The sequence below is a fragment of the Microtus pennsylvanicus genome, chromosome 21 (genome assembly GCF_037038515.1).
Source record: "Microtus pennsylvanicus isolate mMicPen1 chromosome 21, mMicPen1.hap1, whole genome shotgun sequence".
NCBI classification, from domain to species: domain Eukaryota; kingdom Metazoa; phylum Chordata; class Mammalia; order Rodentia; family Cricetidae; genus Microtus; species Microtus pennsylvanicus.
In genome coordinates, this window is record NC_134599.1 from 28171167 (window position 1) to 28197775 (window position 26609).

The 26609-nt window shown below is 42.3% G+C and overlaps 2 protein-coding genes across 5 annotated transcripts in view; one reads left to right on the top strand and one right to left on the bottom strand.

Annotated features, from left to right (window-relative positions):
* Dhx57 (DExH-box helicase 57) overlaps nt 1–19379 on the bottom strand; it is a 63797-nt gene extending 44418 nt beyond the window's left edge. For 2 of the 4 annotated variants that reach the window (XM_075955847.1, XM_075955844.1), the window contains exons 1-3: nt 19252–19379; nt 12904–13121; nt 404–562 (exon numbers count right to left, since the gene is read on the bottom strand). In XM_075955847.1, the coding sequence (XP_075811962.1) occupies nt 404–562; nt 12904–13115 (371 nt within the window). In that variant the 5' untranslated portion in view covers nt 13116–13121; nt 19252–19379. Of the gene's footprint in view, nt 1–403; nt 563–12903; nt 13122–18928 lie in introns of all 4 variants that reach the window. The other 2 variants (XM_075955845.1, XM_075955846.1) reach the window with 2 other exon arrangements.
* A 2990-nt stretch (nt 19380–22369) lies between these two features.
* Nucleotides 22370–26609, top strand: Morn2 (MORN repeat containing 2). Its single transcript, XM_075955849.1, has 4 exons — nt 22370–22375; nt 22744–22850; nt 24733–24869; nt 26385–26609. The coding sequence occupies exons 3-4, from the start codon at nt 24733–24735 to the stop codon at nt 26485–26487; spliced, it is 240 nt and encodes a 79-aa protein (XP_075811964.1). The 5' UTR covers nt 22370–22375; nt 22744–22850; the 3' UTR covers nt 26488–26609.

The window sequence follows — 26609 nt, forward strand, 5'->3', positions numbered from 1 at the left end:
AAACCGAGGCAATCCGTGTTACTGCTCAGGGTGGGGTGAGACATACTCGCTCTAAAACTGCCGCTGGGTAAATTGCTCTGCTATTTCTTTGGCCTCACTTTCAGCTAAAGCACGCTGAAAGGGTACAGTTGCATAGGCTTACACCAGCAGCTCTGCGGGGTCACAAACTGCGGCATGTCAGCATATCAGACATTCTGCAAATCATAACAGCAGCAAAGTTACAGTTACGAAGTTGCGATGGAATAATTTTATGGTTGGGGGTCGCTACAACATGAGGAACTGTTTTAAAGGGTCACAGCATTAGGAAGAACCACTCCACACTGATCCAGCACCCAAAGCTGAACAGGCGTCTGCACTGTCAATGTGTTCTTAGTATAAAATGTACTCAAATAAGATACTTTACTCAGATCCCGCGTCCACATCCTGTTCCTGCAGGTCTCTCAGAAGGGCCTTCACCTTCTCCTGATTCTCTGAAGTCATGTGCAGCGTCTGGAGGGGCACTTTGGCTTTGGGCTTCCACTTAGGCCGTGGCTCTGCTTTGCTTTTGTTATTGTCATTGGGCCTGAATTAAAACCACACGTTCATGAGCAAAACTTTGATACACTCATTAGAGTTCCTACACACACACACACACACACACACACACACACACACACGCACGCACACAAGGACAGCAGATGGTGTCAAATGTGGAGAATACATTTTCTACAGTATCTACTGGATTTTCCCCAAACTCCTTCAATCTGCAAAGTTCTCGGCCTGTTCTCTGACTGACACTTTTAAGAGTGCAATCTACTACCTTACAGAAATCCTCACCACCCGTATTTGTCTCATCATTTCTTCAGAATTTGTGGGTCTTTTTTTTTTGGGGGGGAGGGGGGTTACATGCTCTTACCTCACAGACACTTATCCACACATCCCTATACTTTACCCTCTTCCTGTTTGTTTGCTTTTCAGACAGGTCTGGTGGCATAGGCTGGGGTCAACTAGCTATGTAGCCATGGACACCCGGGCTGATCCTCTGGCCTGCCTCTGCCTCCCTCGTGCTGGGACAGTGGTGTGGTCCACTGTGCTGTCTCCATCCTTCCATTTGGACACTATGTCCCAAACTCCCCATCTCCTCCAGTGACTCATGCAGCAGTTATCCCCACTTAATTCTTATTTATCTCACCTTACCTTGCATGGGGCTCAAACGGCCCCAAGGAAAAGATCCAATCTCCCTGGTGTCAGAAAGCCATATACTAAAGTGTGACCAGAGTGACCGAAATGTTACACACCCCTTTTCAACCTCTCTGTGGTTTGCTATGTTACCCAAACCACACTAACGACCCAGGGCCACTCCAGTAGAGCTTCTCTGCTGACTGCCCTGGCCCATCCGCTCTGTCACATGGCTTCTCTGCATTCCCCAGCCTTCTAAGTGCAGCCCCGGCCCAGGGCCTTCCAAGTTGCTCCAGCTCCTCTGCCTTGAATGTTTCTCTCAGACAGGTTCATTGCTTGCCCTTTACCTCTCTTCTTGTCCTTGTTCAAATGAGACCTTTTAGAGAGCCTCAACACGACAGCAACTCACTTCTGGTGTTTTAGCCACACATTACCCTGCTTGAAGGCGTAAGTCACAAACAATGCCAATTTGGGATTATGATTAATAGGGTGATATTTATTTAAAGGGGAAAAAACTTACAGATCACTTTCAGCCCTCTGCGTAACCAGGAAGGAAGTCAAGTCACCGGCGGAGCAGGAAGTGAAGAGAGAGAGGAGAGGGAAGTGGCTGCTTTTTTAAAGGGAGAGAGACCACGCCCCAAGGGGCTGGTATCTCAGCGACGATAGGCTGGAGGAGTGGGAGGACCTCCCGCAACACCTCCCCCTTCTGTTTAAATAAGAGAGTTCTAAACCTACTATGAAATTATATACAATAAGTACAAATATGCTATTCTAACTAGCTTAGGTCTTGTATAATAAATAACTTGGCCAAGTCATGAGAGAAAGTAACTACATTTATATAGTCTTCAACCCCATCAAAGATCTGAGAAGGGAAATAATGTTACCTGGGTAATTAGGAAGTTCAGTAAAACAACTTCCAAAACATGCAACAAATCACAGAGACAACTAGCTACCTAGGCAATCACCCAAAGTCACATTAGCAGCGTTGAAGCAACCAACTTTGGCTAAGGCCTAACATAACTGACACACCATTTTCAAAGGCAAGCAACTTTCAAAACTATCTTACCCTGTCTTGGCAGGATAAGACAGCCCTGTTTTATCCATTGATGCATGCTCTGTATCTTTGTCAGTGGTTGAGGTATGGGCATTTCTTTGCCCCAAGGCCAGTTCTGCCAAAAAGAAATGCTCCAGGTGGAGTGTCTTTGGTGCTCAACATTCTCTCGGGAATAGAGTGGTGCTGCCAGGAGCAATTGTGTCTCACTACCACAAAACTCTGAGTTAGATTAAAGGCCATTTTCTACAGCTCTTTGAAGAAGTTGAAGATTATCTATCTATACTGAGTATAATCTCTATATATCTAAAGAACCTGATTAGTCTAATTATAAATGACAAACTTAGATGACTATTAGTCTATATAATTCTCAATATCTATCTAACTTAAAGACTAAGACAATAAACGACTGTGAAACAAATGAGGACAATGACCTCCAAATATAAACAATGTACAAATATACATTGCAGTGGGTAAATATATACCAATACACGAACATTATATAAGTATCTTAATCAGAGGTAGAAATGTACACTGCAATATGATAAATATATACAATATATATATGTCAATACATAAAAAATGTTTTAAACATAGGTAGAAACATGAATGCATACAATAGTCAATACAATTTAACTTTGTATCAATATACAAGAATCTATATCAATATATTTGTCTAACAACAGTAACTCACAATTACAAATCTATTATCCCATCATCCCTCTTTTTTTTTTTTTTTTTTCAAAATGATCCCTGAGCTTATAAAATTCCTCCCCCAACCCTCAATCGTATACTAATTATAATCAACCCCTAAATGATGTCCCTAAACCCAAGGGCAAACTTTACTGGGAGAGGGGACGTCGTCCTCTAAAATTACTTCCAGCTGTCATAGGGGCGACGTTCTTTCTGGGGGATCCTGTGAAAGTAAAATGATGGTTAAATTTCAAGATCAATGTCTTTTAAAATTGCAAATAGTCTCTGAGTATTTTGTGGAGGTCTGGCCAGAATGTTGTACAAGATGTGCACCATTTCAGCTAACCAAGTTGGAACTGTCTTGTGCAGCTGGTACCCAAAGCAGGTCTTGTTGTAGCGCTATCAGTATCTGACGTCATATCAACCAGGTGGAGTTGTTGTTATGGGGCCCCATCTTCTGCCTGGAAACTTCAAATGTCACTTCAGGAAAAACTCATTGTTCATTATGAAAAACTTAAGCATTAATCATATAGACATATATAGACATATATATATTCAATGAAAGACATGATAGATATATTCAATGAAAAGTATGATAGATATGAAGAAAAGCAAAGATGTTTTCTAAACTCATATTTCTTTCTGTCCCACATCATGGCTCTTGACATGAGACAGAAACTCCAGAAACTCTGGGTTTTTCTCTTACTAACAGGCTTGGAATTGGAGAGGGACTGAGCCAGAGTCCAACTTCAAAACCAGCTTTATAAATTTAGAAATATGGTTTAATATTACTTACACAACCCATTCAGTTTTCTTGATATTTCCTATCGGGCAGGTATTTTTCCATCTGTCAGTATCCAAACATCCAGGGTCCCTTGAATTTCTCAAAGATGAGTGTTTTCCTGTGGAGATAAGAACAGAACCCTGCCCCCATTCTATATGTTTTTCTTACCACCTGTATGAATATCATCATTGTGGATAAGTTGTCATTTCTCCTTTCCAAGAGGTTTCTCCTCTTCAAATCGAAACTTTATTAATTTTGATGGTATCCACAATTTTTCTTCTCCTGTGGAAACAAGAGCAAAACCCCTTCCCCAACGTAGCACATCTCCTGGCTTCCACTGAGAGGTCAGCACATCTTTGAAATAAATCGGTTGATTTAGTTCAGCAGACTTTTCCATTATCCAATGTCTTTCTGCTGCTGTCGTTCCTTTCTCATTAGCGTTAAGAAAATTCAAGGTTAATAAAGCATTATGTAATCTATTTCTGGGGGTATTTTCGGTCCCTTTCTGTTTGTTCAGCATATCCTTTATAGTACGATTTGATCTTTCTATAACTGCCTGACCTGTAGGATTATTTGGTATACCTGTAATGTGTTTTATATTATAATAATCAAAAAAGCGTTTCATTTTCTTAGATACATATGCTGGACCATTGTCTGTCTTTATTTGTGCAGGTATACCCATGATGGCCATAACTTCCAATAAATGTGTGATTACTGAATCAGCCTTTTCTGAGCTCAGGGCAGTAGCCCATTGAAAACCTGAATACGTGTCTATGGTGTGGTGTACATATTTTAATTTACCAAATTCCATAAAGTGGAACACATCCATCTGCCAGATTTCATTTCTCTTAGTGCCCTTTGGGTTACTCCCTGCAGGCAACGGTGTTTGATTATAGAAAGAACAAGTAGGACATCTCTTTATAATGTCCTTAGCTTGTTGCCAAGTAATGGAAAATTCTTTCTTTAGGCCTTTACTATTGACATGATGCTTCTTATGAAATTCTGAGGCCTGCAACACACTTCCAATCAATAATTGATCAATCTCAGCATTGCCTTGGGCTAGAGGACCAGGCAGACCTGTATGGGAACGGATGTGTGTTATGTACATCGGACAAAGCCTGTTCCTGATTATGTCTTGTACCTGGATAAACAATGAAGTCAACTCTGTGTCATCTGGTATAAATTCAGCGGTTTCAATATGCAAGATAACTCTTTCTGCATATTGTGAATCTGTAACTATATTAAGAGGTTCTTTAAAATCCCTTAGCACCATAAGAATGGCATATAATTCTGCCTTCTGGACAGAATTATAAGGGCTTTGTTCCACCTTACTCAATTCATCTGACTTGTAACCTGCTTTCCCTGATTTATTTGCATCAGTATAGAACGTACGGGCTCCAGTTATTGGAGCATCACGTACAATTCTAGGAAGAATCCAAGAAGTTCTTTTTATGAGGTTAAGTCTACCACTTTTGGGATAGTTGCTATTAATTTCTCCCAAAAAATTAGCACAAGCTCTTTGCCACAGTTCATTGTCTTCCCATAACTTTTTTATTTCTTCAGTAGTAAAAGGCACTATAATTTCTGCTGGGTCTATACCTGCTAGTTGACGAAGTCTCAGCTTACCTTTTATAATTAATTCAGAGACTTTTTCCACATAAGTTTTTAATTTTTTACTTGGTTTATTAGGTATAAATATCCACTCTAAAATAATATCTTCCCTCTGCATTAGAATCCCTGTAGGAGAAATTCTGGAAGGCAATATGACTAGGATGCAGCTAAGATTTGGGTTCACCCTATCCACATGTGCCTCCTGTAATTTTTCCTCAATCATTGTCAGTTCCTTTTCTGCTTCAGCTGTCAGTTCTCTTGGACTATTCAAATCTTTATCACCATCTAAGGTTTTGTTTAAATGAACTATTAGATCAGGTGTTATCCCAACAGCTGGTCGTAGACTGGAAATGTCTCCTAACAATCTTTGGAAGTCATTAAGAGTCTTTAAGCGGTCTCTCCTAATTTGTGCCTTTTGCGTTTTAATTTTCTCTAACCCTATTCTGTAACCTAGGTAATTAATAGAATTTCCTCTTTGAATCTTTTCAGGGGCAATTTGTAATCCCCACCTAGGCAAGACTTTCTTTACTTCTTCAAACATCCTTTCTAAAGTATCTTTATTTGAATCAGATAACAAGATGTCATCCATGTAATGATAAATAATGGACTTGGGGAATTGTTTACGAATTATTTCCAATGGCTTACTTACAAAATATTGGCACAGTGTAGGACTATTGAGCATACCCTGTGGGAGGACAGTCCATTGATATCTCCTATTGGGCTGAGAATTATTATAAGTAGGCACTGTAAAGGCAAATTTTTCTCTATCCTTTTCTTGTAACGGTATAGTGAAAAAACAATCTTTCAAATCAATAACTATAAGAGGCCATCCTTTTGGTAACAGAGAAGGCAAAGGAATTCCAGATTGTAGTGAGCCCATAGGTTGAATTACTTTGTTGACAGCTCTTAGATCTGTCACCATTCTCCATTTACCAGATTTCTTTTTTACAACAAACACAGGAGAATTCCAAGGGCTGGTTGATTCTTCAATGTGGTGAGCATTTAGTTGCTCCTGCACCAGCTGTTCCAATGCCTGTAGTTTATCTTCAGCTAGAGGCCACTGTTTGATCCATATTGGCTTCTCAGTTAGCCATTTTAAAGGTAGGGCTGTTGGTACCTCTAAAGGTTTGGTATTTGCTGTATGTTCTTGTACAGCCTGAATGGCTAGTGACCTTTTTCCATAATACCTCATCATATCTTTCCCAGAATTATGAGTTCCTGGAACTACAGGAATGTTAATCTGGGTATTCCATTGCTGTAGCAGGTCACGGCCCCATAAATTTATGGCAATATTGGCTATATATGGCCTTAGTCTTCCTATTTGCCCTTCGGGCCCTATGCATTCAACCCATCTTGTGCTTTGTTTTACACGAGATAGGGTTCCAATTCCCAGGAACTGAACATCTACCTCTTGAAGAGGCCAATTCGGATGCCAAGATTCTGGGGTAATGATACTTACATCCGCACCTGTGTCTAATAAGCCTTCAATAAAAGTGCCATTTATACAGACTCTTAGCTTTGGTCTTTGATCATTAATAGAAGTCTGCCAAAATATACGTTTACTCTGTCCAACTGGGTTTTTTGACTCATCCTCCACATGGATTTCATCATTTAGACCAGTATTACTTTTTGCAGCAGAAATTGGAGCTTTTAATTTTCTTGGTGAGGCACGTTCTCCACTGTGACTGGGAATGACTGGGCCACTGTTGGCTTGGGGGCCTGCGAGAGGCCCCTCAAGGAGTTTCCCGACGGTATCGGGTTGCCTTGTTTGTCTGTTGTTGACCTGCATTCATTGGACCAATGTCGGCCTTTACCGCATCTCCTACATATACCTGAAGGCCTAGGTCTCCTATCTTTGTCATTCCCAGAGGAGATAATATTCCTAGAAATTCTGTGCCTGCAATCCCTTTTCAGATGTCCTAATTTACCACAATTAAAACACCTGGCAGTTTGATGTCTCCTCATTGCTGTGGAAATCGCTTCTCCTACCCAAGATTCATCGTTATAGCTAAACGTCTCAACATTCATCGTATGCTGAATCCATTCATCCATAGGTGCTGATCTAGACTTTAAAGGCCCAATTATCTTTTTGCATTCTATGTTTGCATTCTCAAAAGCTAGAGATTCAAGAAGTATTCGTCTAGCTTCTGGGTCTGTTACCCCTATGTCCAGAGCCTTAATTAATCTTTGCAAAAAGTCAATAAAGGGTTCTCTCTGTCCCTGCCTAATTCTGGTATATGATTCAACCCTTTTTGCTGGATCTTGTATCCTATTCCAAGCATTTAAAGCTGCTTGGTGACATAGACACAGTACTTCATCATCATAAAGAGCTTGGACCTGTGGATCAGCATATTCTCCTGCACCAAGAATTTGATCTTGGGAAACCTCAATACCTTTTGCTCTTCCTTGCTGTTCCATATGTTTGGATTCTTCTCTGAAATAAATTCCAAACATCAAGGAAGGTCCATTATCTAAAACTGCAGACACTAACTGATGGAAATCATGGGGGGTAGCTCTAGCATTAGAAGCCCAAGTCCTTATCATTTCCTTTACGTATGCAGAGTGCAAGCCAAAATTAACAATAGCTTGCTTAATTTCTTTTAGATCATTCATTGCTATTGGCGTCCATCTAGCTTCTCTGACTCCCTTTGAGCCTTTAGAAGTTGACGCTTTGTCAGAATTAAGTATAGGGTATGCTGCTAAAACCTTTGGTAAGCCAGTTCTAATAGCTGGTGTTGGCATTGTATTCTGTCCTTGTGCCTTATTACTCTGTTCACCAGCTCCAATCATTTCTTCAATCATTTCAAGTCTTTTTATTATTGTCTCTTTTGAATCCTTAATCTCCTGACCTGCATGAGTTTCTAGTAAAGATTGTATGGTTCTTAGGAGTGCCATGATCTTCCTAAATGATAGAATATGCAAAAAAATACTGAAACCTAGTAACCAGTAAATTAAGTTATCCCCATAGTCATATAAACCTTGCATGATATAACCCATTGTATTGGTAACCAGAACAGTAAAATTCGCGTTGGAAACGGGAACTGCCATATTACCTATTATCCAGCAGGTGGCGCTGTTGCCAAGTCTCGACGAAAACACGGTCCTGTTTCAAAGTCCGCCTAGTATTTGTTAAAAACTGGAAAATGTAAGTTGCTCAACAAAGTAAATGTAATTAAATCAATTCCAGAGATGGAACCAGAAACCAGAATCCAGGGGTAGGGAAGAGCAACCTGGAAGCCGCTTATGCCTCCACGTGACAGAGTCACCCTGAGGGGTTGCAGCTTTCAGCAACCACGTGCTCTGGTTCGCGCCACTTAAGAGCTGTGCTTGCAAGGGAGATTTGAAAACGACTCAGAAAAGAGCAAATCACGCGGGCAGAGACTTCGCGGGCCTGTGGAGTTTAAATCCACAGGCAGCGGCTGAGGAAGCAACTGCTCCCGCCAAGCTGAACAAGCGCCCGCCAAGCCGAACTTGCGGCCGCCAAGCCGAACTTCCGGCCGCCAAGCCGAACTCGTGGCTGCGAGCCGGGAGAGGTTCTAAAACCAAACGTTGGGCGCCAAATGAAGGCGTAAGTCACAAACAATGCCAATTTGGGATTATGATTAATAGGGTGATATTTATTTAAAGGGGAAAAAACTTACAGATCACTTTCAGCCCTCTGCGTAACCAGGAAGGAAGTCAAGTCACCGGCGGAGCAGGAAGTGAAGAGAGAGAGGAGAGGGAAGTGGCTGCTTTTTTAAAGGGAGAGAGACCACGCCCCAAGGGGCTGGTATCTCAGCGACGATAGGCTGGAGGAGTGGGAGGACCTCCCGCAACACCTGCTGTGGAATATTAGTTGAAGATGTGTTACATCTGTTTATGCTGTGCAATACTTGTTTAATGATACAATGATGGGCTGCATTCTTTGATGTTGCAGTTGTGTAACTCGGTAAAGCTGTGTTACTTTGCCTGTCTAAAACACCTGAACAGCTGAACAGCCAATAGCTAGGCAGGAGAGAGGCATAGGTGGGGCTGGCAGGCAGGGAGAATAAATAGGAGGAGAAGTCTAGGCTTGAGAGAGAAGAAAAGAGAAGGGAAAAAAGATACAGACTAAAGAAAGGTAAAAAGCCCAGAGGAAACCGTAGTTAAAGAGAATAGGGATAACTTCAGTTAGAAAAACTGGCTAGAAAGCTAAGGCCAGGCGTTTGTAAGAATAAGCCCCTGAGCATTTGTCTGGGAAGGGGTGGTCCCCGCAGAGGAAACTGTAGTTAAAGAGAATAGGGATAACTTCAGTTAGAAAAACTGGCTAGAAAGCTAAGGCCGGGCGTTTGTAAGAATAAGCCCCTGAGCATTTGTCTGGGAAGGGGTGGTCCCCGCAGGGAAACAACTAGGACACCACCGCACACACTGCTTCCTTCACTGCTCCTCATGGCACTTCCTGCCTCTGCCACGCTCACGGCCCTTCTCTCTTTATGGAGAGAACGACAATGTTTTACTTATTGCTACAATTCTCGTCTCTAAGACATTACCCAGAACAAAGAAGGCACTTGGTAAATGGCTGCGAATATCTGAACATTTAACACTCTAAGACCTATCGTGTATGAACTTTGAAAAAAAAGATCTGCATTGCGCTCAGACGTTGTAAAACTTTAAGACAATCCTGAAGCCATTTTTGAATCCTCTCAGCCTCTGTGCCATAGTGCTTCCCCTCCTCCCCTGGGAACCAAGGACCTAACAGCTACACTCGCCCGTACTCAGTTCCTGAACAATTACCCATATACGTATGCTTTGGTTCGGTCCCCTGGGAAACGGGGTCAAAATGACCTCTTACCTCATCTGATCTGGCAACAGCTCTCTAGTCAATTATTGGTAATAGCCCTTTCAAATAAGCCAATCAGAATAGTCAAAGAACAACCCCCCTTGCTTCTGTGGTCCCTTTAAAAGTAGACTGTACCCGCTATTCGAGGTCCCTTGGCTTCCAGAATGCTGGGGGACTCTGTCATGACAGAATTAATAAAATCCTCATGCTTTTGCATCGGCTATGGTGGATGAGATGGTCTCTGGGGGTGACTCCTTCTCGGTGTTTGAACACTAGAGTCCAACAACGTTAGGTCTTGAGCTAGCAGGTAAGGTGAAAACAGACTTTGAAATTACTCTGAAAAAGCCAGTGACTTATGGCTCATCCCAGTAGAAGCTGAGGGAATGAAGAACCGCTGTGAGCTCTAGGCTAGCCTGGGCTACAGTGCAACCTTGTCTACCACCATCCCAGACAAAGAAATTACAATTACTCCTTCATATGCCATTATTTGAGAGATATATTGTTCTTAATATGTTTATAATGTCTCAAATAACTTTTATTTTATTTTGTTTTTGAGACAGGGTCTGTAGACCAGGCTGACCTCAAACTCATAGAGATCCGCCTGCCTCTGCCTCCTGAGTGCTGGGATTAAAGACATACACTACTACTGCCCAGCTCTGTTTTTTTCTTTTCTTTTCCTTTCTTTCTTTCTTTCTTTCTTTCTTTCTTTCTTTCTTTCTTTCTTTCTTTCGAGAATGGAAAAACATGTAGATTCTCTGGGGAGACAAGTGACAATTGAGCTATTTTAGTGAACATGTATGAAGAACATATGTTTAAAATCCTACAATCACAGACTCATTGCAGCAATTGATCTGGTAGCTGGTTTAAGCAACTTAACTTCAATTTGTTTCTCTTTTTCTTCTTTTCTGAATGCATACAGTTGAATTCACTTAGGCTAAAAGTATGCATGGCCTTATGATATCATCAAATCTTGCATTCACTTATACTCCTTTCTTACTAATATTCAGACGAGCAATTCCTGTGAATATGTTTATGTGTGTGGTCGTTCTAATGGAGTCTGTCCACCTCTAAGAATCCCATATACAACTTAGTACAGTTTAGGAGTCAATGGGAATTTTATACTTATATTAGGCACATTTACTTTTTGTTTATTCATTTGTTTTCTTGGACAAGGTTTCTCTGTGTAGCTCTGGCTGTCCTGGAACTTGCTCTGTAGACCACCAGGCTGGCCTCAAACTCAAGAGACCCACCTGCCTCTGCCTCCCAAGAGCTGGAGCCAGGCGATGGTGGCGCACACCTTAAAACCCAGCACTCTGGAGGCAGAGACAGGTGGATCTCTGTGAGTTCGAGACCAGCCTGGTCTACAGAGCTAGTTCCAGGACAGGCTCCAAAGCCACAGAGAAACCCTGTCTCGAAAAACCAAAAAAAAAAAAAAAAAAAAAAAAGAGAGCTGGGATTAAAGGTGTGCACCACCATTACCTGGCTAAATTTACTTCTCAAACGCTTTTTAGACTTACTAGAATTCTGTCTATTCATTAATTAAAAGCTGGATACAAGGGAAGTTGCCTATGCACCACATGAAATGCCATCAGATGATGTCTGATCTAGCTGGACAGTATGGAACCCATCAACTAGAAAGACAAAGTCAGATTGCATTTTGGGCTGTTTGATTTTAACATCAACCCATGAAGTCTACAGAATGCTTTTTTTGTTGTTCTTTGTTTTGTTTTGTTTTTTGATTGTTTGGTTTTGTTTTTCAAGATAGGGTTTCTCTGTAGCTTTGGAGCCTGTCCTGGAACTAGCTCTATGTAGACCAGGTTGGCCTAGAACTCACAGAGATCCACCTGCCTCTGCCTCCCAAGTGCTGGGATTATAGGTGTGAGCCACCACCACCCGGCTTTGTTTTGTTTTTTGAGACAGGGTTTCTCTGTAGCTTTGGAGCCTGTCCTGGAACTATTTCTATGTAGACCAGGTTGGCCTAGAACTCACAGAGATCCACCTGCCTCTGCCTCCCGAGTGCTGGGATTAAAGGGGTGCACCACCACTGCCTGGCAGTCTACAGAATGCTTAAGATTTTAAACTTTGCTGTACTTTTAGCTCTTCTAGTGTTTACTCTTCTATAAACATTTAACTCAATGAATGGTAACATTATATTCAGTCCAGTGTTATAACGTAGTTAAGGTCGGTCAGAATTTAACCTACTTAAAAAAATAAAAGTTGTGATTTACCACCATGCTTTAAAAAGGTTATAAAGAAAGCTGGGCAGCAGTGGTGCATACCTTTAATCCCAGCACTCAGAAGGGAGAGGCAGGTGAATCTCTGTGAGTTCAAGACCAGCCTGGTCTACAGACCTAGTTCCAGGACAGTCAGGGCTACAAAGAGAAACCCTGTCTCAAAAAAACAAAAAAAACAAAAAAACAAAAAACAAAAAACCCAAACCAAACCAACCAAAAAACAAAAAGTTATAAAAAGAGGGGCTACAGAAATTCAGAAGAGAATTAACTGGACCAGAATTACTCATTCCAACCCCCTTCTTGGCTGTACTACATATTAGGGATCGAAACTATTTCTGTAACTGAACATTCCAAAAGTACAACAAAAGGCTGGCAAAACGGTCCACTGGGTAAAGGTGCCCGTGACCAAGTCTGATGAGCAGAGTTTGATCCCTAGTGTAATATTCCTAACACCTAGGACCCACATGGTAGAAGGAAAGACCCAGCTCCCACGAGATGTCCTTTAATCTCCACAGGCACACCACAACACACATGCAAACACCACACAAATAGGATGTAGGAAATGCGCAATGACCTGGGTGGGTGCTTCGATTCAGTGAAGACACAGAAGTCATCGCCATCGTCCCAAATCCTGCTTGAGGCCTTTCTACCGCCGCCGCCGCCACCACCGCCACAGCCGCCCCCGTGAGATTTATTCGTGTGACCCCTGCCTCCTCTTCCTCCTCTAGAAGATCCCTTTCCATCCCCTTTGCCTGGCTTGCCTTTTCTTCTTATGGAAGAACTCATTTTCACCTGAAAGACAAAAAATGAATATAGAAACCATAAACCACATAAATATAGTAGTGGATAAAACCCGCTTTAAAGAAATAAAAATAAACATTTTACATGGGTGAGGTTAGGGACAGAATGGTTAAATTGCTTCACATAATTTTTTTTAAAACAAATACATGTACCTTAGGACTAATATTTAGCAAATTTCTCTGACCAAGAATGTACATCAGAGACACATGGAGGAAGTTAAACACACAGACATGCCTTTAATCCCAGCATTTGGGGAGCAGAGGCGGGTGGATCTCTGAGTTTGAGGCTGGTCTGGTCTACCTAGTGAGTTCCAAGACAGCCAGGGCTACACAGAGAAACCCTGTCTCAGAAACAATACAAAATAAAAAGATATATACAATAAACTATAGAGAAATCATCAAAAATGCAGTAGAACATACTTAATGACTAATTAAAAAAGAAAGCAGGACAGAGTAAAGTAGAAACAAAGGTACAGATATAAGACATAGTTAACAACAACGAGAATGTTATGATAGACATAACTCCCATTATCTCAATTATAACAATAAATGTGAATGGAATAAATAATCCAGTCAAAAGATCGTCAGGCTCATTTTTTTTTTTAAAGGAAGGAACCATAAAGTCAAAGATACAAACAAAAGGATGAAAAAGATGAGTTAAACATATGAGAATTTATGTTCCAGGTATATTATGTACCAATAAAAAATTTCAGGAGGGGAGCTGGAGAGATGGCTCAGAGGTTAAGAGCATTGCCTGCTCTTCCAAAGGTCCTGAGTTCAATTCCCAGCAACCACATGGTGGCTCACAACCATCTGCAATGAGGTCTGGTGCCCTCTTCTGGCCTGCAGGCATACACACAGACAGAACATTGTATACATAATAAATAAATAAATATTTAAAAAAAAAATTTCAGGAAAGGAAGAAGAACTATGTGAATATCAGATGAAATAGACTTTAGAACAAAAAAAATGTTACTTGAAATAAAAAAGATACAACATAATGATAAGGAAGATATAACAATTATAAGATATTTGTACCTAACAATAAGGCACCCAAATTCACAAGGCAACAACTATAAGAAATGGAGAAACAGATATTCAGTAACAGTAGCACCCACTTCCTATGATGGTAGAACAGTTGAGGAGCAACAAGGAAAGAACTCTTTCTCTCTCCCTCTCTCTGAGACAGGATTTCTCTGTGTAGCTCTAGCTGTCCTGGAACTCATTTTGCAGATGAGACCGGCCTCAAACTCAAACTCAATCGGCCTGCTTCTGCTCCCTGAGTGCTGGAATTAAAGGTGGCTACCGCAACATATATATATTTTTAAGACAGGGTTTCTTTGTGTAGCATTGGCTGTCCTAGAACTAACTCTGTAGACCAGGCTGTCCTCAAACACACAGAGATCTGCCTGCCTCTGCCTCCCAAGTGCTAGGATTAAAGGCGTAGGCCACCACCACCCGGCCTATCTTAATACATTTTTAGAAGATAGAAATAATACAAAACATGCTCTGCCACTAAAATAAAATGAAATTAATAACTAAAACAGGCACAAACTGGTCAACTCACAAATATATGGAAATTAAAACCAGATCTCTTGGCATTTTTAATTCATGTTTTATGTATGTATAGAGTGTTTGCCTTCCTCTCCTACAACTAGAAAGCTCTTTGGAGGCAGCAACTCTGCCTACTTTGACTGCCACTGTACCTCGAGGGTATGTATTATCTCACAGAAAGCAGGAGTTAAACACGTACTGGGGTGTGAATGACTGAAGGTTGATGCATAATTTCTGTGAGAATGAGGATTCACTCAGTAATCTGTCTATCCTACAAATACTTATTTAACATTTATGTGCCAGATCTTGGGGATTTAACAGCTAAAACAAAATTCATGCCTTGTGAAGATTACTTTCTGGAGGGTATGGCAGATAATAAATGGATAATCAACTAAGTCTGTTTTCCTCTGCTATAACAGAATACCTAAGATTGAGTAACTTACAAAGAATAAAGGTTTAATTTGGGCTCACAGTTCTGAGGGTTAGGAAGTCCAAAACACAATGCATCTCAAAAGATGACAGTCAAGAGCCTTGCAATAGGTCTTGGCAGGGCAGAAGAGAAGAGAGGCAAGAAGGCTTAAGGAAGAGGCAAAATAAGAGGTATTGCTTTGCTTTATAATTAATCATTTCATGAGAATGATTTCTTTCCCCTAAGGTATCAATCTCTTTCAATTACCTAATACTGGTAATCAATTTCAACATGAGTATTTTGTTTGTTTGTTTGTTTTGAGACAGAGTTTCTCTATGTAACCCTCCCTGGCTGTCCTGGATCTCTCTCTGTAGACCAAGTTGGCCTTGAACTCACAGAGATCTGCCTGCCTCTGCCTCCTGAGTGCTGGGATTAAAGATATGTGCCACCACTGCCAGCTCAACACAAGTTTTTGAGGGGACAAATAATATCCAAACTACAGCAACAAAGAAACGGTTGCTCTCCGGAGGTGGAAGGTGCCCTGCTGCTGAAGACGCCCTGCACTTCAGACACAGTGCCCAGAGGAGCTGAGCTGGATCTGACTGAAAGCTTCCTCCCTGAGGACTAGCTTTCGTGGTTCCAGAAAGAACCATGCAAGCTTCCATGAGAAGCAAGTAGTCTTACCCAGCTTCAACATCTATGAAACACAACAACCAGCAAGGCACAATAACGCTATGAGGCAATAGTGGCATGCATACCTTGGTGGTAACCAACAGCTCTCTGATTGGAGTTAAAGCCTGATCAACAAAGGGGAAATCATGTCTGATACTGGAAACTTAGCCAATTACCCAGGGTCAGTGAAGTCATGAATCTTAGACAGGAATCTACAACTACCCCTTAACTAAATTAACATACTTTCTAACTACATTTAAAATATCTATACTCATAGGTAAGTGTAGCTCCTTGACAGACTGCCTTGGTTGTAAACACAGATTTACTATGAGGTTACAGCTGGCCTTGCTCAAACCATTATTGATGAGCCATGGGAAGGAAATGTTTTGCTGAGACAGCCAGTCTCCCAAGATAGGTTGTCACCATTGAGATAATACCAGAAAGATGCAAACTCACATATACCCCCCCTGAAGCTGCATTAACTTCCTCACCCCCAAGTCTCTATTTAAATTGCAAGCAGTCCCTTTCCTTCTCACAGATACCTCTTTCCTGTAGGAGAGTGTCTGTCCTTTGTTGTTTGAAATGAACAGTCTCATCTGTTGAGGTCAGACTCTGGTCCCTTTCTGCCTTCTTTCTCTTTACTATGAGCTCTGAAATCTAACAGTTCTCATCCCCTTATCAAAGAGACCTCTTTTTGCAACAGACAAAACCATTACAGAAAATTACAATTGATTTGAAATACAAAGAACAAGAGATTGGGGGGGAGGCGGGGAGGAGGCAGAAATTTTTAATAAAAAAAATTTAATAAAAAAAACATAAAAAATAGAACAAGAGATTGTGCAGTGCACAGTCCCAGCCAGTACACCTGTAACACAATTCCTGCTCCTTAGATTCAGGGCTCATTGTACAAGGACAGAAAGACTGAAAGAACAAGAGGAACAGGAACTTTGCCGTGAGATTGTGTCTCCTAGAAAAGCCAGAGGCTACACCCATGAAGTTTCATCAATATGGCTGCCTAGATAAGACCTAACAATAACAACACCAACGGACATGCTAACACAGGAAGACAGACATGCTAACACAGAAAGACAGACATGCTAACACAGAAAGATGAAAGCTCACAGGCCTCTACCCTGTACAAGGAACTACATGCAACTGGGAAAACTGAGAGTGGGGGAAATGGTTTTCCTCAGGGAAGAGCTCCCCAACTGGTTATTCAAAACCAAGTGGTCAGCTTTGAGGTCATATACACGCAAGTAATATTATATGGACTGAGAAGGTTGTATTTACTCATTTAGGAATACATATATATGTGTGTGTGTGTGTGTGTGTGTGTGTGTGTGCGTGTGTATATATACAAAAAGCATATGTACGCATCTAACAACAATAAAATAAAAAGTCATGAATTTAAGAGACAGCAAGGGAGGTACAAAGAGGGGCTGGAGGGAGGAAAAGGATGAAGGGTGATGAAATTACAATTTCAAAAAGCATAAAATTAGAAAAAAACCAATGGAGGCTATTACAGAGTATTGGTGGATGCCTCTCCACCTAATCCATGAACAAATGGTGAGAGCGAGCCATGAAATGTTTGGGAGAAGAATGTTCCGAGAGGCAGCGATGACAGAGGCAAAGGTTTCAAATCTAGAACATCAATCAGAGGCCCTGGGGCTGGATGTCAGGGTAAGGCAGGGTATGTATGAAGAAAAACCACGACCTCAGTTAGGAAATGAGTATAGTTATCCAGATGAGTAGGGGGAAACACGCAATGATTTAAAAACTGGGGGAGGAAGCATCAGCTGTTTACACCGGAACTCCATTGGCTGTAGAGAGGAGGGGCAGGGCAGTGCAAAAGTGTCTGTGGCAGGGAGACTTTGTGGCAGGAGAGGATGCTAACTTCTAAGAAATGAGCGTTGTTTCTGGTTTGGGCTAACAGTACAAAAAATGTATAGGTAAGAGGGTAATCCGGCCTCGGTGGAATGCTACGCAAGCATTTGAGTCACACTTTCAAGACAGTCTTTCCGATAACTGAAAGTTTATCTCCTCTACTACATCCTCTCGCCTTAGCAGTGGTACCTGATTCCAGCCCGATTTAGGTTAGCAACAGTATCAGCTGGAGTGTGAAAGTTAGATAAAGATAGTGGTTTGGGATTTGAACCCAAGATTGGTTAGTTTTCCTATGAATGGCAGCTTCATAGTGAGTCGTTCATGAACAGCTAGTTCTGAAGAGAGTTTCTCCATGGCGGGTAGGACCCCCACATGCCCAAACACATAAATACAGAAACAAAACAAATACTGCCCTTGAAATTTAAAATTTAAAACTCGCTGGGCAGTGGTGACACACGCCTTTAGTCCCAGTACTCTGGAAGCAGAGGCAGATGAATCTTTGAGTTCCAGGTCAGCCTCGTTTACAGAGTGAGTTCTAGGACAGCCAGGGCTACAAAGAGTCGGGGGAGGAGGATATTAAAACTCAATTATTTTAATTTCTCTCTAACTCCAGATTCCTCCCAAGTAAGAATGTCTTAAGTCTAATTACAAGTTCTCTACAGACAGTGGTATATTCACATATGCTCACGAAAACATAAGGGCATTAAACGCTTAACAGGTCACTAAAAGAACGACACGAATTGAATTTTGTAATGCTGTACATATGAATAATTGCATATCTTTTTTTTTAATTGAGGAAGAAAGGAAAACATATACACATCAAATATCTCATCATCCAAACCACGCAGTCTGGTTCAATTCATACACTAAGGAATGGTGAGAAAACGGCAAAAAGATTCCATACTCATGTAAAATAAGTTGCCTCACACCAACACACAAAAGGTTCCATTTCCAACTTGAGCTGTGATTTTTCTCACAAAAATCTGAGCCAAGATTTACTGATTATAGTGGCATCCGATACCACATTACCAAACGTTTTCTATAGAATACAAATGAGGTTGTGTAATCCACTATCTATCTAGTCTGGGAAGATTTAATCTTTCTTTACCATAGACACTGGACCTAAGTTTGGCTCTTAAAAGGATCCTTTGTTTCACACCCAAGTTTGGCTCCCACGTACTGTCAGCATCACCACGCTGGGGTGATGAAAACTGAACCCACTCCACTTGCCTCCCAGGCAATCTCCGACTACTATGCATCACCCAGCTCCATTCAGATACCTAGTCATGCAAGGTTCCTTTCTTCAACATACATCTCCAACCCTTTCCCCAAATAGTCCCTCGAGTCGCCACGGAGCCACAGACAGGAAATGGGGCTGGAGCCCCTCCAATCCAACCCTGTTCGGAGCCTCGGGCGTCACAACCTGGGCTGCAGGTCCCGGGGTCTCTGGGATCCTGCCGGTTCTGCTTCACTGGCCCGGGGTTGATGGGCAGGGACACATCGGGGCAGGATGGTCCTCGGATGTGATCACTGGAGTGGAGGCGGCAGGTGGGCCTGGCAACCCAGACCCCGCACGGCCCGCACACGCCACGTCAGGCCGTACCTGGCTCGTAGCGTCGCCGGCCGCGGCACTCAGGAGGCGGCACCCTGGGTCGGGGTCCGAGCTGGGCTCGGCCTCCCTTCTCGGACCTCACCCGCAGCAGCCGCCCCGCCCAAGAGCCTTCTGATTGGCTCCTTGCGTGTCTGCTTCCGGGTGAGAGTTTGCCCGGTCGCCCCAGCAACCGAGCCCCGCTCTGTCCTAGCGCCCTGCTCGCTCGGAGGCTGCAGAGCTGGCGAGCCAGGGGGAATCGCAGAGTCGCGACAGTCTGTCCGAAACGTCTCCGTCAAGTGAGTGCACTTCCTCCGAGGCCGCTGGGGAAGGGCGCCTTTACCTGGAGCGATGGACCCGGAGCCAGCCGCCGCATCCACACTGTGGTGCAGCGCCTGCGACAGCCCGGCCTCTGGGAATCCGGAGACGTGGCGTGGGCCTCCGAGTCTGTCGTTGGTTCACTGTGTCTATGTTTCCCTTACGGTGCCAGACCGTAGCAATCACAGCGGTTCCTTGCTAGCTCACTTAATCCAGAGCCTTGAAAGTGGAAACGTCATCCCTTTATTTACAGATACTTTATTAGTTTCTGCAATCAAACGCACATAGATAGATTAAACCTTACATATTTAATACACTGAAGTGACCTCTGTATAGATGGAAAGAAATTAAGCTTAATGTTTCTAGACTAATATGGCTGCTGATTTCTGCACAATGCCAACTCAACACCGGTAAAATGGGGTACCCCCCCAAGTTGAAACCACTGCTAAAGTTTGAAAAATTCAAATTATATGTGTATATATATCCTTATATAAACATATATATACACCAATAATAGCAGTATGTTATGCATCGATAATAACAACGATTTTTCCAGAACCCGCAGTCATCTGAACAAAATTGTAGACGTCCAGCATCACCTTAAAAACAGAACAAACAAACAAAACCCACCGAACAACCAGAAAACAAGCACAGGTTTGTGATTGCTGCGGTGCCGGCACCATATTTTTATTTTTTATTTTCATCTGGAAAGAAAACATCCTGAGTAATATCGTTACAACCATCTTTGCAAAGCTACTATTGCATCTTATAAAGCAGGACTAAGATATTTTTACATTCACAGAAGTATGCTACATCGCTGCCCCACATCGGTAACACTAGAGGACACAAAAGGCGTCTGAGACTCGATTCCCGCAGACTTCCAGCAGAGGGCGTGAGAAAGCTCTGTAAAGCCATGTGCTCTAGTACAGGATTTTCTTTCAGTGGTGGCCCAGTATAAGGCACTGCTCTCTCATGAACATCAGCCAAAAACCATTATTAAAAGCAAACAAACAAGAACCAAAAAAAAAAAGCAAACAAACAAAAAAAAAAAGGAAAATTTCCCCCCAAATAAGATTGTACAAGACCGAACTCATAAAACTGCACAAGACATGGATGGACATTGGAAGAGCGGCTGAGGACTTCCTCAGTTTCTTGTATGATGGGTTCTGTTTAGTAGCGTCCTGCTTAGCAGGTGCTTACTGGTTGCGCCTCAAGGGCCATTCATCCCCTAACTAGGCATTTTCTGGTAGCACTCAATACTGAGCAGGGTGGTGGGATGGGAGAGAGATGTAACTGCTCCATGGCTGCTGTTTTAGTGGCAGTCACCAGAGACCAGACACAAAGGTTTCAAGAGGACCCTAAGTTCTGAGACTAGAGGAGCTTAGGGGTGAGAAGAATAAAGACTGGGAGAGAGGCCGCATCTGAGCGAGGGCGACAGAATACCAACTGGTAGTGTCTACAGTTAGACACTAGCCTTCATGGCTTATAAAGGCTCATCCACTTAGTGTAAAGGATGAGGAGATTGAGCTGGGAGCCATTTGCCATAGGCCAGAGAAATTTAGGAATCTAGGAAGTCTAATGCCGGAGCACGGACCACTGTATTCTGTGTCCCGCTCCAGAATGAGTGGTAGTTTGTCAAGCCAGAGAGGCCATGTCTGCTTCAGGGAGCACAGCACGGCTCCTGTGGGCACCGCAAGCAGATCTGGAACTCCGATAAGCATTGTTAAGCACTCAGAGCAGTTCTGTGTCTCTGTCCTTTCACAACTTCATACTTTGTATCTCTGTTTCCATTTGAGAGCTGGGCTGACCCAAGGCTTTCTCCTAAGGCCCTGATGTATGGAGAGAGAACACAGCTCTTTGTCAAAACCAGGGGTATGCTTGGCAGAGCCAGTAATAGTCTAGGGCCGGGACCCTGGGAACTCCCCTCCTCCCCTCTCGAGGCTCTGATGTATAAAGAAAAAACATAGCTCCTTCTCCAAAACTGAGAATATGCTTGGCAGAGCCAGTAATAGTCTAGGGCTGGGACCCTGGGAACTCCCCCACCCAGGCTCTGATGTATAAAGAAAAAAACATAGCTCCTTCTCCAAAACTGAGAATATGCTTGGCAGAGATGGTAATGATCAGGGATCAGGGCCTTGGAGGAGCTGTGGCTTTGGAGCAAGATCCCAGCTCTTTCTATCCTAAGGGGCTATGGTTATCAATCCCAAGGCCATATTCCTAACAATACAAAAGTAATAGTATTTGGGGTCGGAGAGATGGTTCAGTGGTTAAGAGCACTTGTTGCTCTTGCAGAGGACCTGGGTTCAGTTCCTAGGACCTACGTGGTGGCTCACAACCATCTGTAACTCTGCTTTCAGGGGATCTTTTGCTCTCTTCTGACTTCTGAGGGCACCAGGCAGAGATGCGATGCTCACACATACATTCAGGCAAAACATCCATACACATAAGACAAAAACAATTTTTTTTCAAGACAGGGTCTACTTAGTGAGTTCCAAGCCACTAACTGGCTACATTGGTGAGATCCTGTCCCCACCAAAAAATGAATTTTATACTAATAAAGTTTTAAGAAGTAAATAAAAATATATCATCTATGCAAAATTATTTATTTTCTCAGGACCTCACACCAGACAATGGAAATGCCAGTCAGGAGGTGCTTGCACCCACGTGAAGAGAATTTACCTGAATAATGCTGAAAGCACACATTTATTATAAGTTTTGTGACATTAAAATACTTAAATTTACCTTTGTTTTCTTCAATCTCTTAAAGCATCTTCAGAAGTATATAAGATCAAGTTTATATTTCCAAATGGCGACAAGTATGGTGAGCATGCATTTTAATTACCTTTTCATACAGAAAATTCCATAGTTTAGGATTTTGAAAATGAGACTCACTCACTTTATAAAACTATTATTGGCATATTATCTCACTTAAAGGGAATAACAGACATCCCAATAGACGTATAGACATTTAAATCAAAACTGTTCCATCTAGACAGGATGCCTTAGAACCATGTGGAATCTGTCCTCCGTTCTGACTCCTTAGTTTTAGTCCTATGAAGCCGGAAAACCAAAGATCAAAGGAAACCCGCACATGGGTTGGGGGCAGTGGTGGATAGGCTTCTATGTGGCTGTTACATGGACCTAGTCCACGCCCCCCACTTCAAAGCCGCAGGCTCCTTTCCTCATTAGATGGTGACTGTACGAGAAGATCTTCTGGGATCTACGAGAGAAACGGGACAGGCATCCACACCACTCCTGACGGGATTGTCTACACGGGAAGCTGGAAAGATGACAAGGTATTGGGATCACCTTTCACTCTGCTGGTGGAGAAACCATCCCGTGGGTGAAGTGATTCTAAGCGGTTTATTCTTGGTCAAATGCATTATTAAAGCTAGTTTAGCATCTCACAGCTGTAATGGCATTACGTAGGGGCCGAGGATGAGGACCTCAGGTTCCTGGGCTATGTAGTGAGACCTGTGTGTACACTAGACTCTATAGTGAAGAGAAATGGTTTTACTTAGCATCTGTTACTCTATACATAATATTACACTCATGAAGAGAGCTAATATTATCTTTCTCAGCTCCCATTCATTGAGTAAAGCCAAACACATTATTTTTTCCATTTAACTTTAACAACTTTATAAAATGGGTCCTATTAATACTATTTGTTTATTTATTATGTATACAGTGTTCGCTTGCATGTGTCCCTGCAGACCAGAAGAGGGCACCATATCTCATTACAGGTAGTTGTGAGCCACCATGTGGTTGCTGGGAATTGAACTTAGGACCTCTGGAAGAGCAAGCAGCCAGCCAGTGCTCTTATCTGCAGAGCCATCTCTCCAGCCCCAATATTTATTTATTTAAAAAGATTTATTTATTATGTATACAACATTCTGCCTCTATGTATGCCCACACGCCAGAGCAGGGCACCAGATCTCAGTACAGATGGTTGTGAGCCACTATGTGGTTGCTGGGAATTGAACTCAGGACCTCTGGAAGAGCAGCCAGTGCTCTTAGCCTCTGAGCCATCTTTCCAGCCCCAATACTTTTTTTTTAATAGATGAGGCAAATCAGACTCAGGATTTTTTGTACAGATGGTAAGTGATAAAGTAGGAATGTGTACCTGGCTCTACTTGAATATAAATTCACCTTTAAAAATATTAAGTGTATTATATATTATTAAATATTAAATTTATACTATTAAAATTATTATATGTATTAAATGTATTTATCTATGTGTGAGTGCCACAGCATTTGTGAGATGGTCTCTCTGTCCACCATATGAGAGCCTGGGATCAAACTTGTCAGACTTGAGCAAGCACACTTCCTCCCTGAGCTTCATGCCCAGCTTTTCACTCTAAACTCAGGTTTGTTTTTAATGTGGTAGGCTCTTTTTCCACTGCACCATCACTCTGCACCAAATTCACATTATTATCATCATTATTATTTTTTTTTTCAGTACGGGGTTTCTTTTCATGTTGCCCTGGCTGTCTTGGAACTCATTCTGTAGACCAGGCGGACCTCGAACTTACAGAGATCCGTCTGCCTCTGCCTCCCGAGTGCTGGGATTAAAGGTGTGTGCCACCACCGCCCAATCAAATTCATTCTTAACAACTACTGTGAACTGTTCTGAAGTGACAACACCAGTTGCTCTTTAAGAGTTTTGACGTACTTAGGTATCTTGAGGATCCTGGTTATCATCACCTTGGTTCCCCATATGTCCAGATACCCCCATATCCAGAACATTTGAGTCAGTAGGCTTCTCAGAAAGAACAGGGGAAGAATCATGGTAAAGCATCTATAGGGGTGACATGAAAATGATGGGAACAGTGTTACTGGTAGGCTGGTGTGTGTGGAGAAGGCTGGTGTCTGGGAACAGTGTTACCGGTAGGCTGGTGTGTGTGGAGAAGGCTGGTGTCTGGGAACAGTGTTACTGGTAGGCTGGTGTGTGTAGTGAAGGCTGGTGTGTGTGGAGAAGGCTGGTGTGTGTGGTGAAGGCTGGTGTCTGGGAACAGTGTTACCGGTAGGCTGGTGTGTGTGGTGAAGGCTGGTGTCTGGGAACAGTGTTACTGGTAGGCTGGTGTGTGTGGAGAAGGCTGGTGTCTGGGAACAGTGTTACTGGTAGGCTGGTGTGTGTGGAGAAGGCTGGTGTCTGAGTGTCTCCTTTCTTACAAACAGATGAACGGCTTTGGGAGACTTGAGCATTTTTCAGGAGCCGTGTATGAAGGACAATTTAAAAACAATATGTTTCATGGTCTGGGGACTTACACGTTCCCAACTGGGGCAAAGTACACTGGAAATTTCAATGAAAACAGGTAACCTTAAAATTTAAGAACAATACAATTCTAAAAGATTCTCTTTAGTTGTGCTTGTTAAGTAGTGTATTTATTAATTAATGCTGAATAATCTTTGTGACATATTTGATCTCCACAAAAGGTTGAGTTATCTTAGTGGTTGGGAAATGTAAGAGGAGAAGCTGTGAAAATTATAGCCTTTTAAAATGGAATATTATTTTTGTAAAGTTTATTAGCCACCTCCCACCCTCACCCTTCCAGACAGGGTTTCTCTTTATAGCCCTGGCTGTACCAGAACTCACTCTGTAGACTAGGCTGGCCTCAAACTCACTGAGATCTACCTACCTCTGCCTCCCAAATGCTAGGATTAAAGGTGTGCACCACTACTGCCTGGCTTTTAACACAGCCTCTGTGGTCTCTGTTAGTGTAGACCATTTGAGCAATGTGTGATTCTTGAGCAAATTTAACCCAAAATTATTTAAGTGAATAATTTTTACTTAAAGTATCTCAGTTTGTATTTGTAAAAAAAGCAGGCCTGTGGCTAATTTCATAATGATTTATTTCATTCTGACCTGATGTGTGTGAGCATTTTTATTATGCTAATTTTAAAGTGTAAGCAAAATTAGACAATGTTAAATTGCTGTCATTTATGAGCATATGACTGCAGAAATAAAACGAAATGAGACATAGATATAGCTTTATAAACTTAATCTTAATACCATGCCACTGGAAAGTTCCTTACTGGGTGGGGGTGCAGCTTAGTGATAGAGGCTTGTGTAGCATACATGAAGCTTTAGGTTCAAACCCCAGCACCATATAAAATCAGGCATGGTAGCACATGCCTGTAATCCTGAAACCTGAGAGTTGAGGCTCAGAAGTTCAGTGTCAGCCATGGCTCTATGGAGAGTTTGAGGCCTCAAAAGGAAAATAAAGTTTGTTTATTAAGTATCTCTTTCATATGTCTAGAAATGAAAATGCTACCGAATCATTATGAAGTCAGTGTGGATACGTTTCTAAAGGGACAGAATGGTATTCTCCTCTTAGGACTCCAGGTTTCTAACAAGGACACAGAAACTGCTTCCACTGATAATGATAAAGGGAGAAATGGCAATGCGTGGGATACATGAGTGTGTTTTCACCCCTCTGGTGGGGCCCAAAGAACACCACCCAAGCACAGCACTTCGAACAGAGCTGATGATGCAGAAATAAATAAATGTTAAATAAATGAATGTTTGGGTTGAGCCAGATAGCAAATTTGTAGTGTGTATTTTCAAGTTTGAGGTGATTGTTTGCTTTTTTAAAGTTAGTTTATCTGACCCTGAAACCATGAGCACCTAAACGTACATAGAGACAGTGTTGGTTTGAAGTCGTGTGTTTTCCTAGTGTATGGACGCAGGGTACTGGTTCTCAATAGAAATCGGAAGCAGAAGGGTAAAATGCCTTAGACAGGCTGTGTAGTATACAGGCCAGACAGTGTGTCTGCAGTGTAAGTGACCAGTCCTAGTCAGCAAGCACGCTCACCTGTCACTTCTGCAGGGTAGAAGGTGAGGGCGAGTACACGGACATCCAAGGCCTTCAGTGGAGTGGCAACTTCCACTTCACAGCTGCTCCTGGACTGAGACTGAAGCTCTACATGTAGACATGCTGACTGGGCTAGTGCCGAGATGCGGCCACTGCAACTCCCTTGTAGGCAAAGCAGTTAGTCACCTGAAATTACCTGCACCCCACTGTAAGTTTACCAATAAAACCGTTACTCACTTA

Coding starts and splice junctions, on each gene's coding strand:
- Morn2 (XM_075955849.1), top strand. CDS start 24,733: ATGAACGGCTTTGGGAGACTTGAGCATTTTTCAGGAGCCGTGTATGAA. Junction 24,870..26,384: donor GGAAATTTCAATGAAAACAG/GTAACCTTAAAA, acceptor TCACTTCTGCAG/GGTAGAAGGTGAGGGCGAGT.